Source organism: Geotrypetes seraphini, chromosome 8 (genome assembly GCF_902459505.1).
Source record: "Geotrypetes seraphini chromosome 8, aGeoSer1.1, whole genome shotgun sequence".
NCBI classification, from domain to species: Eukaryota; Metazoa; Chordata; class Amphibia; order Gymnophiona; family Dermophiidae; genus Geotrypetes; species Geotrypetes seraphini.
Window position 1 is genome coordinate 154,060,339 of NC_047091.1, and position 16,209 is coordinate 154,076,547.

General features: G+C 42.3%; 1 protein-coding gene across 7 annotated transcripts in view; it reads left to right on the top strand.

Annotated features, from left to right (window-relative positions):
- The window catches only part of PITPNM2 (phosphatidylinositol transfer protein membrane associated 2), a 489,035-nt gene extending 479,166 nt beyond the window's left edge, over positions 1-9,869 (top strand). For all 7 annotated transcript variants that reach the window (XM_033953942.1, XM_033953939.1, XM_033953943.1 and 4 more), the window contains 4 exons: positions 272-421; positions 514-697; positions 2,392-2,520; positions 6,065-9,869. In XM_033953942.1, coding sequence (XP_033809833.1) covers positions 272-421; positions 514-697; positions 2,392-2,520; positions 6,065-6,418 — 817 coding nt within the window. In that variant the 3' untranslated portion in view covers positions 6,419-9,869. The remainder of the gene's footprint in view (positions 1-271; positions 422-513; positions 698-2,391; positions 2,521-6,064) is intronic.
- Positions 9,870-16,209: the final 6,340 nt, after the last annotated feature.

Here is a 16,209-nt window from a genome sequence, read left to right on the forward strand (position 1 = left end):
ACACTGATGGAATGTTTACACTATAAAGGCTGCTGTTTGTTTCCATAAGCTTTGTGCCCTGTGTCGTAATTTGTTCAAAGCTGTAATTTGAAGTTCTATACTGGTTACTATTTCTCACTTCCGAATCTGCACATGCCCAGTGCCAGCTTACCACTAGTGACCTGAGTCTGCTGGTTATTTCGTGGCCATAAAGACTGAGCCACTAGTAAGGCAACATCAGGGACCTGCACTATCACCTTCTATACAGCTCCTCCCTTATCTTTTCTTTCAGGGGAGACCACACGTATGCAGACAGCTATATCACGGTTCTGCCCAAAGGAACAGAATTTGTGGTTTTCAGCATTGATGGTTCCTTTGCGGCCAGTGTTTCCATCATGGGCAGCGACCCCAAAGTCCGAGCTGGAGCAGTGGATGTGGTAAGGTCAGTACGTGGGAAGAATACTGCTAGCACAATGTCCTACTGACAATAGCCCTTGCAGGAGGTAATAAGTGCATTATTCATCTGCCCTCTAGGCATTGGCAAGACCTTGGCTACCTCATTGTATATGTCACAGGTCGACCTGATATGCAAAAGCAGAGGGTGGTAGCGTGGCTGGCACAGCACAACTTTCCTCACGGGATCGTGTCCTTCTGCGATGGACTCGTCCACGATCCTCTGAGACACAAAGCCAATTTTCTGAAGAGCCTCATCACTGATGTAAGTTTCTGTTTCCCTGAAGTGTCAGCTGCACAAGTGTATCCAGTCATACCCTCTCGGCTCAGTCATTATCTCCAATGCAAACAGAACTCTGGTTTCCTGCTTTTCTCCTCCACAGGTTGAACTGAATGCACCTAACAGAAGATGTGCATTATTCTAGAGTTATTTGACCTTTATCCCTCTCCGTCTGCTTGTTTCAAGGCACACCTTTACCATTACTTATCTGTCAAGGGGTGGCATGGTAACAGCAGCAGCCAAGGATACCACTTAGGCTCGTACCCAACCTAATGGATAGGAAATACAGACCCATATTATTCCAATCTAGAGTGCAGTGTTATGGCTTAGTCTGAGGCATGCATCTTTATCTTGTCACAGTAGTATGTTCTTGGATTGCCATTATATTGTACCTATTACACATTCTCTGAAAGAGGTTTGTGTCTTAAGGAAAAATTCAGCTTACCTTATTTAATGAACTGGAGACTGGCTCAGTAATAGGGCATAGCACTTCCAAGTAGGCAACCTGCATTCTACTTCCAGGTCAGTGTTTCTGTCCCTTAGGTTGGTCAGGGCCAAGGATGTCAAAGAGCTAGAGAGATCTTAGAACTTGTGCAGTGGTAACCCCTAATAGCCAGATTTGGGGTCCATGTTATCTGGAAGGAGCTGCCCTTTATGGAGAAGGCTGAGCTTCATGCTTTGGGTGAGGAGGTGGAGGAAGGAGAAACATCTAGGTAGCTGAGGTGAAGACTTGATTAGTAATAGCCCAATAGGGGCTAGTTATGATAGATTTGGAATCCCAAAGAAGCAGGAAGAAACCCAAAAAATCAGCAGACTGAAATGCTCCTTGGAGGAATATACAACACTGCATCCTTAGGAGGAAATAATTGATACAAATGTATTCTCCATAATTTTCAGGTTGGTTCATCCCAGGACAGGGGTTCTGAACCCAATCCTCTGGACATACCTAGCTAGTCAGGTTTTCAGGATACCTACAATAAATATGCATGAGATAAATTTTCATAGAATGGCGGTAGTGGTAGGGGTATCCCAAGGACAGGGTTGAGAACACCTGTCCCAGGAGAATTTCTTCCTTGTGTGGTTTTTAGGAATATCCCTGTTTCCAGAGCACATGAATACTTCTCTGAGCTGTCTTGCAGAGAGGACTTTCTCAGAATTGTGAAAACAGTTATAGTAGTGATGGCGCTTCAAAATCTTGAAGTAGTTCCTTGAGAAATTTGAGAGGTGTCTTAAGCTGCAGCAGATGGTTCACCTGCAGCACTGTCCTGCAATCCAAAAAGAGAAACCACTGTGCCTGGATTTCCATCTGCACTGGACACAAGAATATTCAATTTAACCCGCTGAAAAAGCACATCCATTCACACTTGTAAGAGAAACACATCTGTCTTAAGAAATTAGCATGGTCTAGTCCAGGCTTGTCCAAGCTCAGTACTCAAGGGCCACAAACAGGCCAGGGTTTCAAGATATTTCTAATGAATATGCATATGAGAGATTTACATGCAGTGGAGGGTAGTGGGCACACAAATCTCTCTCATGCATATTGGATATTCTGAAAATCCCGTTAAGGACTAAACTTGGACAAGCTTGATACAATCGTTCTGTGATACCAGTTCCAAATGATACAAAAAGGGGCTGACACATAGCTATTTGCTTGACCCTTCCCTCTCTGCCTTTCTCAGGTGCACATGAAGATTCACGCAGCCTATGGTTCCACTAAAGACATTTCAGTCTACAGCTCTCTTGGGCTGTCACCCTCACAGACGTACATTGTGGGTCGGCCAACCAAAAAGTTACAGCATCAGTGTCAGGTAAGATTCTTCATTTTGTTTCTCTATACAGGGTATATTAAGTTTGCTGTAAGTGCAGGGTACCTTTGGTATCGAATCAGCACAGAATTTTAAAACCTAATTCTTTTTGTCTCTTTGTGTCTTGACCCCCATTTGTTTGAGACTGAAACTTAGCAGTTTTGCACAATTAACTTTTTATTTGTGCTTTTGCATTGGTTGAGGATTTTAAAGATTTTGCAGGTAGTCTATCTGAATTTCTATGCCTAAATGCCTTTAACTGGTAAGGATATTACATCCAGTTGATTTTACTGGAACACTGAAGGGAATAGATGATTTTTTTTATTCAGAGCTTTTACTGTGTGCTGTATAAAGTGAGGGTTTATCCTCAATAGTTCCTTTGATAAGATCTGATTATATTTCCAAATAAACCCATTTGCAGGAAAAGCAGATACAAAATAACATGGTACGAAATACAAGTGGAAGGAAGATTAAGAAACTTTTCAGGATTTCTTGCAAAGAACAGAACTTTTAACCTCCTGAGATTTTGCCATGTGCTAATAGAATTTGTTGCCCCTAGATAACGCCCCCTGCATATAAAGGAACATTGTATGCAGATTTAGCTAGTGCCTGTAAATCAGGGGTAGGGAACTCCGGTCTTCGAGAGCCATATTCCAGTCGGGTTTTCAGGATTTCCCCAATGAATATGCATGAGATCTATGTGCATGCACTGCTTTCAATGCATATTCATTGGGGAAATCCTGAAAACCCAACTGGAATACGGCTCTCGAGGACCGGAGTTCCCTACCCCTGCTGTAAATCATATGAGATGCTTACTTTCCCTGCTATTTACTGCCTGCCTTAGCCTGGTGTTTTCATACTAATGTGAGCATTTTACATACAAGAAGCTAAATAGCATATTCACACTAAACTAATCATGCTCTTGAGAGCTTCCAGTTGACTGGAAATGGAGGGTCTGGACAAGAGAACTCTGTAGGTCCTTGGGGACAAATATATTTGATCACATTTCTCTTAACAAACACAATAGTGAAACATTAGGTACTGTACCTGCCTAGGATGGAGTCGGTCCAGAAGGTGGCTACTAAAATGGTTGGTGGTCTTCATCATAAGGCAGGAGAGGGGAGATATAATAATAATAATTTATTTTTTTATATACCGCCAAAGCCATGATAGTTCAAGGCGGTTTACAATAAGAGGTGCTGGACAAACAGCGAAGTGGTACAATACAAAGTCATCGTATTTGAGGTACAGTGATGCAATATAGGATAATTAGGTTACAATCGATTGAACAAATTTGTTTTTATTGCTTTTCTAAAATTGAAGTAGGGTGAGGAATGCATGATAGAGACGTTTATATACCCATGTGGCATAAATGCGCACGAGGCAAATCTTTCATTGGAAAGGAAGCTCTGGAATGAGAGGGCATAGGATGAAGTTAAGAGGTAATCTGAGGAAATACTTTTTCACAGAAAGGATGGTAGATGCGTGGAATAGTCTCCCGGTAGAGATGGTGGAGACAAAAACTGAGTTCAAGAAAGCATGGTGGGACAGGCACATGGGATCTCTTAGGGAGATGAGGAGATAGTGGATGGGCCATTTGGCCTTTATTTGCCATCATGTTTCTATGTTTGATTCATCCCTAAATCCCCTCACACTTCTCTATGAAGATGAATAGATGTGCTGAACACACTCATGCCCTGCTAGAACTCCAGTCTGTCTTGTTTGACCACCTCATCTGGAGTGTACTAAGCTCCTCTTTCTCTACTTTGACAAGTAGCCTCCTTGTGTTAGACACAGGTGCATATCCCTTGGCAGCTAGGAGGATGAAGAGGAGAAAAGAACTAGCGTTCTCCGTTTAGTGTACTGATAGTATTTAGTGTGTGCTCTTGGTATGTAACATGCTCACATTTGTTTTCCATACATGAGAATTACTTGAGAATGGTTGACATGCTTAGCTATCCACAAATGGCTTAAACCTTTACTTAGAGTATTTCAGCAATCAATCAAAAATTACTCTAAGATGCACTCCTCTCATTAACTTATTTTCATTACACATTTACAACAATCATATTCGCCGATTTGCCATAGACCTCAGAACCACCACTTCTCCATCTGTTATTGTGTAGTTCCCTGGGGAGCTTATAGTGCCAGCTTTTAACATTTAGCTAACTTTTCACTCGCTTAAAGTTCTCAATTTATACTTATTTAGAACTTTACATTTTTAGCTTTTGTTTAAAGCTTGCACTTATCTTTCAAGTAGTATATCTTTCTCTTTGTTGTTTAGCTAGTTGTGGTTGGACCCGACATGTTTCGCCTCAGCTTCGTCAGGGATCCATTCCTTACCGCTGTCATCCGACATTCTCATTCATAGGTCAGTCAAAAAAAAATCTGACATATGAATGAGAATGTCGGATGACAGTGGTAAGGTGAAGCTGAGGCGAAACATGTCGGGTCCAACCGCAACTAACTACACAACAAAGAGAAAGATATACTACTTGAAAGATAAGTGCAAGCTTTAAACAAAAGCTAAAAATGTAAAGTTCTAAATAAGTATAAATTGAGAACTTTAAGCGAGTGAAAAGTTAGCTAAATGTTAAAAGCTGGCACTGTAAGCTCCCCAGGGAACTACACAATAACGGATGGAGGAGTGGTGGTTCTGAGGTCTATGGCAAATCGGCGAATATGATTGTTGTAAATGTGTAATGAAAATAAGTTAATGAGAAGAGTGCATCTTAGAGTAATTTTTGATTGACATGCTTAGCTGGCATCCTATGTTTTGTCATGTTATGTTTTACAAGTTTCAAGTTTATTAGGATTTTATATACCGCTTATCAAGGTGATCTAAGCGGTTTTTTACAATCAGGTACTCAAGCATTTTCCTTCTCTGTCCCGATGGGCTCACAATCTATCTAACGTACCCGGGGCTTTGGAGGATTGAGTGACTTGCCCAGGGTCACTAGGAGCAGCGCGGGGTTTGAACCCACAACCCCAGGGTGCTGAGGCTGTAGATCCAACCACTGCACCACACATTCCTCCTCCTCTGCTTTGCTATGTATGTAAACGTGTAACTTGTCCTGAGCTCTCCTGGGAGGATGGGATATCAAACCAAATGAATATTCGGAGCCTTTTTTTTAAATCTTTGAGCACATGATCTTTTGCCTCACTCACTATGTGTCTTTTTAGCATGCATGCATAGGAGTTGGCTCCGTGGCTGCCTCCAGGTGCTGAGCATATCCCATATTGAGCAAGCTCCTTCACTGTGATCAGGGACGAGTAATTTGTATTTTTTGGCACCCCCGTTTTTTAATGTAAATTCCTTTTGTGAGGACTTGCTAAAGTTTGCTTAGTGTGAGATTTATTGCATAAGTCCATTATTGAGTAATAAACAGAGCAGAAATCTACTCACCCCCCAGTCCATGCAAAATACACAGTGCAATTACGTAAAGTATTTGTACAACCTTATGCTCTACTGTGTGTTACTCATGAGGGGAGAGAAGTAGCAGATGAGATCTGATCTATATTCTGTGTTCACTGTCTTTCTATGTAGTTTATTACCGAGGGATACGCAGCGCACCTTGCACAGCTGGAGTATAATCATCGGTCACGACCTGCCAAAAACACTTCCAGAATGGCACTGCGAAAGGGCAGCTTCTGCCTTCCTGGACAGACGGATTTCCTAAGGAAAAGGAATCATTTGCTCCGCACCATCTCTTCTCAGCCTGTGGTGGGCACAAACCACAGGCCAGAGAGAACACAAAGCCAATCCGAGAGTGACCGGGAACGGGAGAAGGAGCGCAGCCAAAGAAGCATGAGCATTGCCACAGGGTGCTGGGGGAGAGGTGCCACTGCCGCCGCCACCACCACCGCCAAACTGGAATCTGGCGTTTTAAGTCAGAAATAAGCTGCCATATGATCCTGCCCACTAGCCCCCTGTGACTCTACAGGAATCATAAGGCATGAAGGCAAGCACCTCAGGACAGAAGGGTAAAACATGGTGCTACAATTCAAGGAGATTTTTGACAGATGTGACAATAACCATCTGTTTCACCTGTTGAACTGCAGCCTTTGCAAGACGCTGCGTGTTTCTGAAACACTAGCCCAAAAGACTTCTGATTAGTGGGTGAATAAGCGGAAGGAAGTCTACAGCTTGCAAACATTGCCAATACGGCATCCTTTCCTTAGCCGCGCATGACGTACAACTGCAAATTCTCCTTCCTAGCCATCTATCAAATGATGCCTTTAGCAGATTTTCATTCTGTTAGTAGAAGTTAAAGGGTTTGGGTCTACATTTTGGTTGCACTGTATTTATACTAAGACGTGTGTGCTCGGATCAGCCTTTTCTGTTGCTAATTATGTGTCTGTGGAGGAGGCCGAGACGTTGTTGGCTTTGCTTAGCACTACCAGAGTGACAGCCACAAAGCAGGCTGCTGACACTCCAGGCAAAGCCATGGAGCTACTCATAGCCACCTTTCCTAGGTTTCTGCAAAACATTTCATCCATTCTTTCTAGAAACTAACCACCAGTGAATTCACAAACGTCCCACATCGCTCCTGTTACCAAAACAGGAGGGCCCAACCCCTTTGGGACATTAGTCTTGTGTTTTGAGTTCTCTTCAAATCTGGTAGGAGCTAAACAGGAGTTGGTCTTACTGTAGTTACTCAACTGTAAAACCTCATTGTTTTTTGCACTGATAATTTTTGAAACGGAGACATGTTACCATTTCATATAGCTACATTTCCTTGTCTATAGGGCATGATATAAAGAAATATTGCAAAGCTAGGGTGCATTATTTCAATCAGAAATGTTTGCAGTAGTAAGGAGAATGAAAGAAGTGGTCCAAGGGGCACAAACAGAGAGAAAAGGCCTTATCTTTTTGCCCTTTTGTTTGCTTTAGGTGAGGTCATGGCAGGGATTGATAACATGTACTGTGCTCCTGACATGTGACTGTCAGAGCAAAATGAACTTACTGCTACCCTCTTACAGGGTTGTTACATTTATACTGCTTTCTACTGAACCATAGGAGTTTATAAAAGGAAATGTTTTTTTCATAGACTGTAGCCACTTGACTTTAAGAACTTGTTTCAGTACTGGGTGCAGCCGGCCTCCACTTGCCCCCCAGCACTGTGACTGCTGCCCTTCTCCAGAGGTCAAGTTTAACTTCTTTATTAAGCCATCAGGAATCGGGAAGTGCTTTGACACCAGAGATGTCATTTGCAATTTTCAAAGTAGAATCCATTCTTCCTGAGTATGACTGGAAAGAGAAATCTATTCATCCTTATTGATGAATAAAAATTGAAAGAAAAAAAAAAAAAGACCTACTGTGTGTTCTATTTTTTTAGAGCTATTCTAGGTGCAAAACACAAAATAACTCATTTTTTGAGAACTGTTCTATTATAGAACATAAAAATGAATTTTTAATGCTGAAAAATTGATTTCCTTTTCTGATGGCTTGATATGCTTGTTTTGAATGTACATCCTCAGTTACTGGCTGAAATGTGAATTATTATTTTATAGAGATTTATGTTGCTAGTTTAAAAACTGTGTAATAAAAAAACAAATCACCATCTCCAGTAGTACATAGCCAAAAGACACAACAGTGTGGTCACAACATCATGTTGCAAATTTGGACACGGGCCTTTGAGCCAAAAAGGCTCTTAAGACTTCACAAAGTGAGTAAGAATGTAAATTAAAAACTAATAAACTTCTGTAAAGAGTGTTAAAATTATTGTGTGTAGATAGTGTACACAGAGAGTATTGTAAATGTTCAGAAGTGGGTATATACAAAGTGAAAATTATTTATTTATGTAGAGGATGTATCTGGAGGCAGTGGAATCTCTGGAGTTTAATATTTAAAATGTAGCTTTTTTTGGTCTGTTTCAGGCATTATGTACAAAGCAATTATTTTATGGACCAAGTTCAATGTATTTGTGTGTGCAGGAGTGCAATATTAAAATCTCCATTAATCCATGTCAAAAACCCAAGCTATAGAACTGACAATCATCTTAGATTCATTAGTCCTCCAATTCTTTTCTTAAGGTTCCTGAATTTTGCCCATCTTGCAACATCCATTTGCCATAATTCAGATGGAGGAATGTGTTTTTTTTGGGGGGAGAAGTGGTTTGATAATGAGATTTATAGAGAAGGGGGGAGGAGACGGACTTGAAGTTCTTATTGTATCACACTCATCCAGCCATTCATGTCTACTTTATACTGTATATATTCACAGCAAAGCAATGTGCTTTCACTTGAGCAATAGCAATAGGGCAGCTTTTCTGTCCATTTTGGAAGAAGGCCCTCAGAGTATGTGTGCCAGTGGTGTACTGAGGGTGGGAGACACCTTGGGTGGTAGTGCCATCCCCATGCCTCTTTTAACTTCACCGGCATGAGCAGTATCTCCAACCTGCTGCCCGTGCTGGCCTCAGCTTTCCCTCTGATGTCACTTCCTGGTCCTCCTCAGAGGGAAAGCTGAGGCCAGCACGGGCAGCAGGTTGGAGATGCTGCTCGTGGCATCGAAGCACTAGGGGTGGAGAGAGGCAAGGCATGTGTGCAGCAGAGAAGAGGTGCCAGCACCCCCCACCAAGACAGCACCCAGGGCAGTCTACCTGTCCGTCTCCTCTTACTGCGCCACTGATATGTGCAAAATTGGTTTTCAATATCTAAGGCAGTGTTTAAAGCACTAAAAAAAATGGGATGCTGATTTGTTATAAGAATGAATCTATAGCATTCTGCCCCTCCCCCACCTTTAATAAATTCTGTCCAATCCAACTCTACCTTGCCTCATCCACCTGAGTCACATCATAATCTTAGGATACCAAAAAAAGAAAAAAAAAAGTTTACAGTGTTAGAAAAAGCTGTTAGATGAAAAGCAAAATGATAGTAATGGAGCCATGCCCGTCCCACCACCGCACAGAAACCTGCACTTTTATGAGCATGGCTAGTTCAGGTAAGTTCATTCTTGCTGCATTTCCTGTTAGTTCCAGAAGCCTTATATTTTTCTCCTCTTCTATTAAACCCATAGAGATATAGATAATGTTGATGTGTCAATTTTATATTCAATGATGTTCTATTTTATTTATAAAGAGCTGTTTCTTAGGGACATGGCTGAAAACTTTTTTCTGTGTGGATAACTCTGAGAGAGACTGAGCTTCTGATTATAGGATTGACTCCTACAGAAGATCAGTTTCTTGCTTCCTGGTTTTCATTCCTTGTGTTACTTTAAGTCTGTGCAATATTGTAACCACCATACATACAACTTCTCATTTTTGCTATGTAGTATATCACTGTAGAGCCTGTGTGCTTTTTCTATACAGTATCATTGTACATTACACAGATTAAAGACATGGGAAGGCTAACTTTTACCTTTGGTGTCTTCTTTTGGCGTCTCTGCAAAGCATCCTAGAACCTAAACTGGAAGGGAACTGCATTTATAAGAGAAATAATGGCAGAGATTAAGGGGAGCAGCTGGAGCATCTAGAGCAGGGGTTTCAAAGTCCCTCTTTGAGGGCCGCAATCCAATCGGGTTTTCAGGATTTCCCCAATGAATATGGGCATAGAAAAAGTAGACAGGGGCAGATTTTTCAAACTAAGGGGCGCCACAAGTACAAGGGGGCACTCGGAGAAATTGAAAGGGGACAAGTTTAGAACAAATGCTAGGAAGTTCTTTTTCACTCAGAGGGTGGTGGATACATGGAACGCGCTTCCAGAGGCTGTTGTAGACAAGAAAACATTAAATGGTTTCAAAGAAGGTTTGGATAGATTCCTAGAAGAAAAAGGGATTGAGGGGTATGGATAGGTATAGACCATTGCTCAGGCAATGGGCCTTATGGGCCACCGCGGGAGCGGACCGCTGAGCAGGATGGACCTAGGGTCTGCCTCAGCGGATGCAACTTCTTATGTTCTTATGTTCTTAATATGTATGAAATCTATTTGCATGCACTGCTTTCATTGTATGCTAATAGATCTCATGCATATTCATTGGGGAAATCCTGAAAACCCATCTGGATTGCAGCCCTCAAGGAGGGACTTTGACACCCCTGATCTAGAGACGATGGCCACCTGGCAGTTCATGGTTTCTTGAGTATTGGTAAAACCAGCCACTATTGGCTGGAACTGCAGCGAACCTGCCTGTGAAAGTTTTACAACAAAGCAATTGTTTAAACTGAAAATCAAAATTATCTCCAAGAATTGTTTTCTTAAAAATATCTAAGTGGCTTCATTTAATCTCCAAAAGCATGAGAACACTTCAAAATGTATAGATTTTTTTTTCCTTTTTAAGTATTACTACTGTAAAACTTGAAATGTAATGGGAGCACGATTGTGCAACAGACTGAGCAGTTAGGAAACCCCTGTGTTCTCCTTTCTGCACATACTGTAGTCCCTTCCGTGCATCTTGGAGCAGTCATACAGCAAAACTGTCTCTTTCAAATAAGTATCTAGAGCTCTGCACAAAACAGAGTGGAATTGTCCAGAAAAGAATGATGTGCACTAAAAAAGTGTCCTCCAATCCGTCTGGTAATTTGAAGATCTTTATTGTTCCAACATCAAAATAACACATTCATCGACTCAATGACTCGACATGTACATGTTTTGGCCATCAGGCCTGCCTCAGGGGTCGTAGAAATCGCGAATGATGATCTAAGAAGTATGCTGGCACTCAAATGATTTGACCAAAAGCTAATTTCAGAAGAATATCATCCCGTTGATCATACGTACGGTGTCAGCCAACAGTACTCGTATCACACGAGGGATGATATTTTTCTGAAATTGGCTTTTGGTCAAATCATTTGAGTGCCAGCATACTTCTTAGATCATCATTCGTGATTTATACGACCCCTGAGGCAGGCCTGATGGCTGAAACATGTACATGTCGAGTCATTGAGTCGATGGATGTGTTATTTTGATGTTGGAACAATAAAGATTTTCAAATTACCAGACGGATTGGAGGACACTTTTTTAGTGCACATCATTCTTTTCTGGACAATTCCACTACTGTTTTGTGCATATTGGTATTTGTGGTTTTGTTTTTTTCCCCTGTTTTTTTTCTTTTTCAGTATATAGAGCTCTACCATTACATAATTATGCATAATCTTCGCTACTCTCTGCCAACCTCATTTGCATGGGCGTTTTTGGAGAATGGCTCACTTTAAAAAAAAAAATCGCTACTATAACAGCTGCGATAATGGCCCATCTGTTTTTAATGCAAATTTCTGATAATCTAGGCCTGCCTACCTGAATTAAATCACTTAGGGCTCCTTTTACTAAGCTCGATGGCATTTTTAGCGCATGCTGCATTTTAGCACACACTAAACCTGCGCTGCGTGGCTAGAACTAACGCCAGCTCGATGCTGGCGTTAGCTTCTAGCACGCGTTATTCCGCGCGTTAATGCCCTAACGCAGCTTAATAAAAGGAGCCCTGAGACAATTAATCAGCAATAAATACCAATCTTTCTGTGTTGACTGTGATGCTGCCAAGTGATATGTGCTCTTGCCTCCCAAGCACTAACTGCCTTTATCAATCCCCCCATCCCTAAAGGAACCAACCGTCTGTTCTTTCTCAACCCCTACACAACAGCAGCAGGTGCTAGGTTCTCATCAAAGTCATTAAATACATCTAATCAGTTTACAGTAAACTCAAGGGGAGAAGAGGACAGACGTGAACATAGCATATAACATAACATTTTGTATCCTGCCACATAACTCGCAGTTTACAGGAATTACATCTAACATAGCGACATAAATGAATACAATGTATAACTTCCCTATAATACAGTTAAAACATATTTCCTAAATAACCATTGTAAGGTTTGTTAGTGGCCCCCACAATATATGGTTGGTGGGGTCACTTGAGAGGCACCCTTACAAACGTCAGGTCCCAGGTTCAGTTCCCTCACTGAATATTCACCAGGAAGTAGAATCAAAAAGGCACAGCCAGAGGTGATTGCATAAAGAATATATTATAGAAATAGGCTTACAGAAATGCAATATTTATAAGCATTACAATTAAGCATTACAATTAATGAGAGAGCAAAGCAGTTTCCCTGCCTCACAGAGTTCAGAGGAAAAGGGAGACATAAAAGCCTGAAGTTCCAGGGAAAGGCAGAGAGAGAGAAAAGGGGGATGAGGTGATGGTCCAAGCTTCGTGTTCCATAGATAAAGAGAAGGATAGACAGAGAAAGAGAGAGCGAGAGCTGCTGATGTGTTGCAGAGAGGAGGCTTTTATAGCTTGGAATCTTATTCTGAATATAGAAAACTATTGTATGTCCCAGTATCTTTCTGTTTAGAATTTGTAAACTGTTTGAAACAATGGTTAATTTAATTGATAAGGAAAGTGTGATACTTGCAGGCATGGTAGATGGGATTAGTCTCTGGCTTCTTTGTCCCATTCAAGCAGCCTATCTTCTTGATAAACAATCCAGTCTGGCTGAATGATTAATGTATGTGAATTCTGTGCAGGAGCACAGAATTCTGCATCCAGAGTCAAATTGATATAATTTCCCATAGGCCTTCGCTGACATTAGTAATGCCAACTGAAAATGCTGAATGCTAGCGATAGCTATGCTGACAATCATGTCTTAAGTTGGCACCTATACACCTGATAAATCTGGTGGCTTGATAACCAAATAATCTGTCGACATGCTTCGGTGTCTTCCTTCCCCACATCATGGGGAACAAAAGTCAAAAGGCTCTTGTTAGTGGCAGTGGCACTACTCAAAATGAGATCTCGCAGTTCACATAAACAGTCAGGAGCTCATGGCAGAGGGGAAGAGAGACAGAGTACAGTTACCGCCGTGACTGAAAATGAAGAGGCCAGAAAAAAAGATGTGTGTGCAATGGGGGTTTGGGGAAAGAGTAAAGGGGTGTATCATGTGCCAGAAGGGTGGGGATTAGGAACAGAATAAGGGGTGATTGTGTCATGGGGAGTTGGGGGGCAGCGTCAAAGGGTGAATATGCCACCAGGGGTGGGAGCAGCAAGCTGAAAGCTTGCCATTGAGGATGGGGAGAGGAGGAAAGTTAGAGTGATAGTGAGGGAGGAGTAGTTTGGAAGTAGTATGGGGTAAACAGAATTATAGGCCATGTTGGATTTAGAGGGAAATAGGACTGCAGTTGGAGTAAAAGAGGGAATGGAGACTGAGGAGGCCGGAACCTGAGAAAGGAAAAGGCAGGAAGGGATTTGGGGCAAAACTCTACTGCATTTATTTGTAGAGTTTTAAAATATTGTGTGCAGAATTTTCAAAAATTTTATACAGAATCCCACCAGGAACTATGATGCACTTTTAAAATGGAACGTATGATGGCCATACAATAGGGACATTATAGGAAAATTATGGATGTTTGGGAGCCATTGACAAAATTCTGTAAGGAGTGATTGTTGATTTTGCCCTTTGATCATACACGTCCAGGGTGGGTAGGTGGGGAGATACTTTTAATTTGAGTGCAATTGTTGGATATGTAGAAAGAGGGGGATGATATATGTAGTTGTCATAAAATATAATTTGATAAAATTTAAGTGCTGTTAAAGTGTAAAATGTCTGTATAATATGTTGCACTTATTTTTGGCTTTAAAATGAATAAAGATATTTTTTTTAAAAAAGAATCCCACCAGGAATGAACAGGAGTTGTGCACTGAATCCAAGTTCAGTGCATTTGGATAATAAGAATTGAGAAGAGCAGAGATTATAAGATGTTGTGTAAGAAATGAGGGCATTAGAGAGGAATGAAGTAAAGCCTAAATATAGTACAGTCTTGGTTATCCAGGTGTCAGTTAACCAGGACACAACTGGCAACAGTTAACTCACACAACTGGCAAAAAAATAGTCGGTTTAAAAAAATAAAAATAAAAAAAGTCCCCCCGAAGCACCAGCGGTCCTGAACCAAAAAGCCATCCTCCCTCCCTCCCCCTCTTCCTTACCCAAAGTGCAGGAGGCACAGGCTGCTCGCGGCAAGCCCTGGTAGGGCTTTTCCTCTGACATGTCACTTCTGACGCATCAGAGGAAAGGCCCTACTAGGGCTGGCCACAAGCAGCCTGTTTTGAAGCTGCCTCCTGCTGCACTTTAAGTAAGAAAGAGGGAGAAGGAGCGAGGGAGTTCACGGCTCAGCACCACTACCTGCTTCTGCAACTTCGGGGCTTGAGGGAGGGCTCCAAGGCTCAAGACTGAAGCAGAGCTGCTGCTTTGGGGGCGGTAGGGGGGGAGGGAATTGAGTATGTGTTAGACATGGTTTCTAACACTCAGTTAACCAGAAAAACAGTTACCCTGTGGGTGCCGAATAACTGAGATTCTACTGTAGTAGGCTCGATGAACTTATATTTTCAAGGATCTATGGTATGTAAAGCACAGTTACTTACCGTAACAGGTGTTATCCAGGGACAGCAGGCAGATATTCTTGACTGATGGGTGACAGCACCGACGGAGCCCCGGTACGGACAATTTTAGAGTGATTGCACTCTAAGAACTTGGAAAGTTCTGGTAGGCCGCACCGCGCACGCGCGAGTGCCTTCCCGCCCGACAGAGGCGCGCGGTCCCCAGTTATGATAAGCCAGCTAAGAAGCCAACCCGGGGAGGTGGGAGGGACGCAAGAATATCTGCCTGCTGTCCCTGGATAACACCTGTTACGGTAAGTAACTGTGCTTTATCCCAGGACAAGCAGGCAGCATATTCTTGACTGATGGGTGACCTCCAAGCTAACAAAAAGAGGGATGGAGGGAAGGTTGGCCATTAGGAAAACAAATTTTGCAAAACAGATTGGCCGAAGTGTCCATCCCGTCTGGAAAAAGCATCCAGACAATAATGAGATGTAAAAGTATGAACTGAGGACCAAGTAGCAGCCTTGCAGATTTCCTCAATAGGAGTGGAACGGAGGAAAGCTACAGATGCTGCCATAGCTCGGACTCTATGGGCCGTGACAGAACCTTCCAGTGTCAGTCCGGTCTGAGCATAACAGAATGAAATGCACGCTGCCAGCCAATTAGACAACGTACGCTTAGAAACAGGACGTCCCAATTTATTTGGATCAAAGGACAGAAAGAGTTGAGGGAATGATCTGTGGGGCTTAGTACGGTTTAAATAATAAGCTAGAGCCCTCTTACAGTCCAAAGTATGCAGAGCCTGTTCTCCAGAATGCGAGTGAGGTTTCGGAAAGAAGACAGGCAGAACAATGGATTGGTTGAGATGGAATTCAGAGACAACCTTAGGGAGAAACTTTGGATGTGTACGCAGAACCACCTTGTCATGATGGAAGATTGTAAAAGGTGGATCCGCAACTAGTGCATGTAGCTCACTGACCCTCCTGGCAGAGGTAAGAGCAATAAGGAAAAGTACCTTCCAAGTGAGGAACTTGAAAGAAGCGGTAGCCAAGGGTTCAAATGGAGGCTTCATTAAAGCGGAAAGAACCACATTGAGATCCCAGATAACAGGAGGGGCTTTAAGAGGTGGTTTCACATTAAAAAGACCCCGCATGAACCTGGACACCAAGGGATGAGCTGAGAGGAGTTTTCCATGGACTGGCTCATGAAAAGCCGCAATAGCACTGAGGTGGACTCTGATTGAAGTGGACTTGAGGCCAGAGTCGGACAACGAAAGAAGATAATCCAACAAGGTCTCCACTGCAAGGGAAGTGAGATCATGATGATGAAGAAGACACCAGGAAGAAAAACGTGTCCACTTCTGATGGTAACATTGCAGAGTGGCCGGTTTC